The following is a 2,499-nucleotide window of genomic DNA, read 5'->3' on the forward strand; positions in this document are numbered from 1 at the left end:
TAGATTATCGAATCCGACGCAAAAATGATAGTGAATTGTAACGTTCAGCGCCTCCTAATGACGATAGAAGACTCAAATTGCGTCGCGATCCAATACATCGTCCTCCAGCCGACTTGTCTCCAAGGGTCTATTGCTGCCTCGGGCACCTTATCACTCTCTGTACCAGGCCTATTTTATGCACCCGTCCCTAGAAACCGGGCAATTTTACCAATATTAAAAAAATTACTGCATCAAATCTACTGTTTGGATTGTGGCAAATTTGGTACCATCTTGAAGCTGCACATTTCTACTTTAATTCTGAGTGAAAGAAACTACTTTACAATGCACAGCTTTAAGGTACAGTTATAGAAATCACTTAGATGTTTTAAGAATTTAGAAAAAGTCATACGAATAAGGGAATACAATTGTGATTTATTTTTAACCAAAATTGTGGCACTACATTACATGTTTCTGATAGTATACAGTATTACATATAAATTTCACACAGAATCATATTGTTTTTTAGTGTGGAAAATTTTAAAGCAAGGTTCCAGGCAGAGTGCAACGCCACACTGTTCACATTCGTATCGTGTCTCTTTGCGAGAAGCCTTGCCACTCTGTTTCTTGCTCCTGGAACTGCACACGTGACACACACGAGCAGCATACTTCTTAGTAGTTGCAGGTATGTGCTGCAAAAAATGTCTCTTTGTTAGCCGACCTACAGTTCCTTCATTTCTTGGAATGAATTCAAGTGTGTCGTCTTCAACAAGCTGAACTGCAAGCACTGTTATAAAGTCTGTTATTGTAATTTTCTTCCTGTGCACTGCATTGTACAGCCAAAATGCATTTGATACTCCCATAAGCAGCAAATGGAAATATAATTTTCGCCACCATTTCACAGTTCTGTGCTGGAACGGATTGTACTGCAGGCGTTGGTCTCCAATATCCACTCCAATTTTATTGAGGTTGTAATCAAGTACCTGAAGTGGTTTCAATACTACAGACCCATTTCTCTTAGTATGCGTACCAAATGTTGCTTGATGCCTTGTAGACAATGTATACACATCTCTCTTATCTTTCCACTTCATTGCCAATACATTATCTTTACGCCGAAAAGACATTTCGCCCTTTTTCAGCTTAGCAGATACTAAATCTTTAGGCAATCCTTTCCTGGATTTGTTCACAGTACCAACAGCTCCAGTGCCTTTCTCTGCCAGTTGCTGAAATAGCTCTGGACTGGAATAAAATCGATCTAAATACACAGTGTGGCCTTTGTTCAGCAAGCTGCTGTCAGACAACAATCGCAAAATAACCGCAGACGAAGAATTGTCAACAATATGCTTACCAGCATAAACTTCAAAATTTACAACATAGCCACTACTGGCTTCAGCAACAGCATATACTTTCAGTCCATACTTATGAGGCTTATTTTGCATGTAAACACGGAAACTCACACGACCTCGAAATGGGCAAATTCCTTCATCAATTGTCACTTTTTCTGAGGGACGATATGCCTGGATACATCGCTCCTTCAAATTATTATAATATGGCAAAACTTTGTAAAGTGGATGAAATCCATCTTCGCCTGGTTTTTTCTGATTTGAATTGTCAACAAGATGCAAGCATGACAGTATCTGAGTGAAACGCAAACGGCTCATGACATGGGGACAAAAGTTACAACTAAGAACAGGATTAGTGCTCCAATGGTCCGCAATTTTTGGCTTTTTCGAAACACACATGTGGAAAATAATACCCAAGAAACGCCTCATCTCACTTATAGTCACTGGCTTCCACGAACTCAAAACTGAATGGGGCTTCAGATTATTTCCTCTTCTTTTCTTCTGTATTGTCTGTGATGCATACAAATTTGTCTGTCTCTTGAGTTCATTTACGTCACTGTCAGTAAGGAACACTTTACTGCAATCCAGTACAGAACTCGACTCATCAATATCCACTAGTATCTGCCTGGGTGTCGTGTTGACAGGCAGAGGTCGGTAGGTGTCAACTGCAGTCCACTCACTGTCTTTCGGATACGGCACAGCTGCTGGATTTGAAGCAACACCTTCAACATCATTCTCGTCTTCATCTGAAGACAAACTGTCATCAATCTCGTCTTCTAAAAAGAATATCACATTATGTGTAACTACATACATCGTTTACACATGTTCAACAGATATGTGCGTACTGCACAATTACGTGGAAAATTCGGAAATACGTACCTTCAAACACACCATTGCATTCAGAATCGTCTGAATCACTCTCTACATTATCCAGAGTGTCGCTATGATTGATCAAATCCGCAATTTCTGCGTCTGATAAACCGCGCCGAAACATGATGACAAACAACTGAATGATATACAGACTGAGAACGCAAAGATAAGTTTTAACATGAATTACAGCGCTGCCGTGACATCTATGGACGCATTTTGTTAATAAACATCTGAAAAACGTATAGCGCTGGCCAAACCCGTAGAAATAACGTTGCAGTGTTTTGAATGAAATTAAATGTAGCGGCCCGTA

At 39.9% G+C, this 2,499-nt stretch overlaps 1 protein-coding gene across 1 annotated transcript; it reads right to left on the reverse strand.

The window, feature by feature from the left end:
• Positions 1–479: 479 nt before the first annotated feature.
• LOC126442632 (piggyBac transposable element-derived protein 4-like) lies at positions 480–2,132 on the reverse strand. Its single transcript, XM_050090719.1, has one exon. The coding sequence runs from the start codon at positions 2,130–2,132 to the stop codon at positions 480–482; it is 1,653 nt and encodes a 550-aa protein (XP_049946676.1).
• Between the last annotated feature and the right edge of the window lie 367 nt (positions 2,133–2,499).

Source organism: Schistocerca serialis, unplaced genomic scaffold (assembly GCF_023864345.2).
Source record: "Schistocerca serialis cubense isolate TAMUIC-IGC-003099 unplaced genomic scaffold, iqSchSeri2.2 HiC_scaffold_1393, whole genome shotgun sequence".
Taxonomy (NCBI): Eukaryota; Metazoa; Arthropoda; class Insecta; order Orthoptera; family Acrididae; genus Schistocerca; species Schistocerca serialis.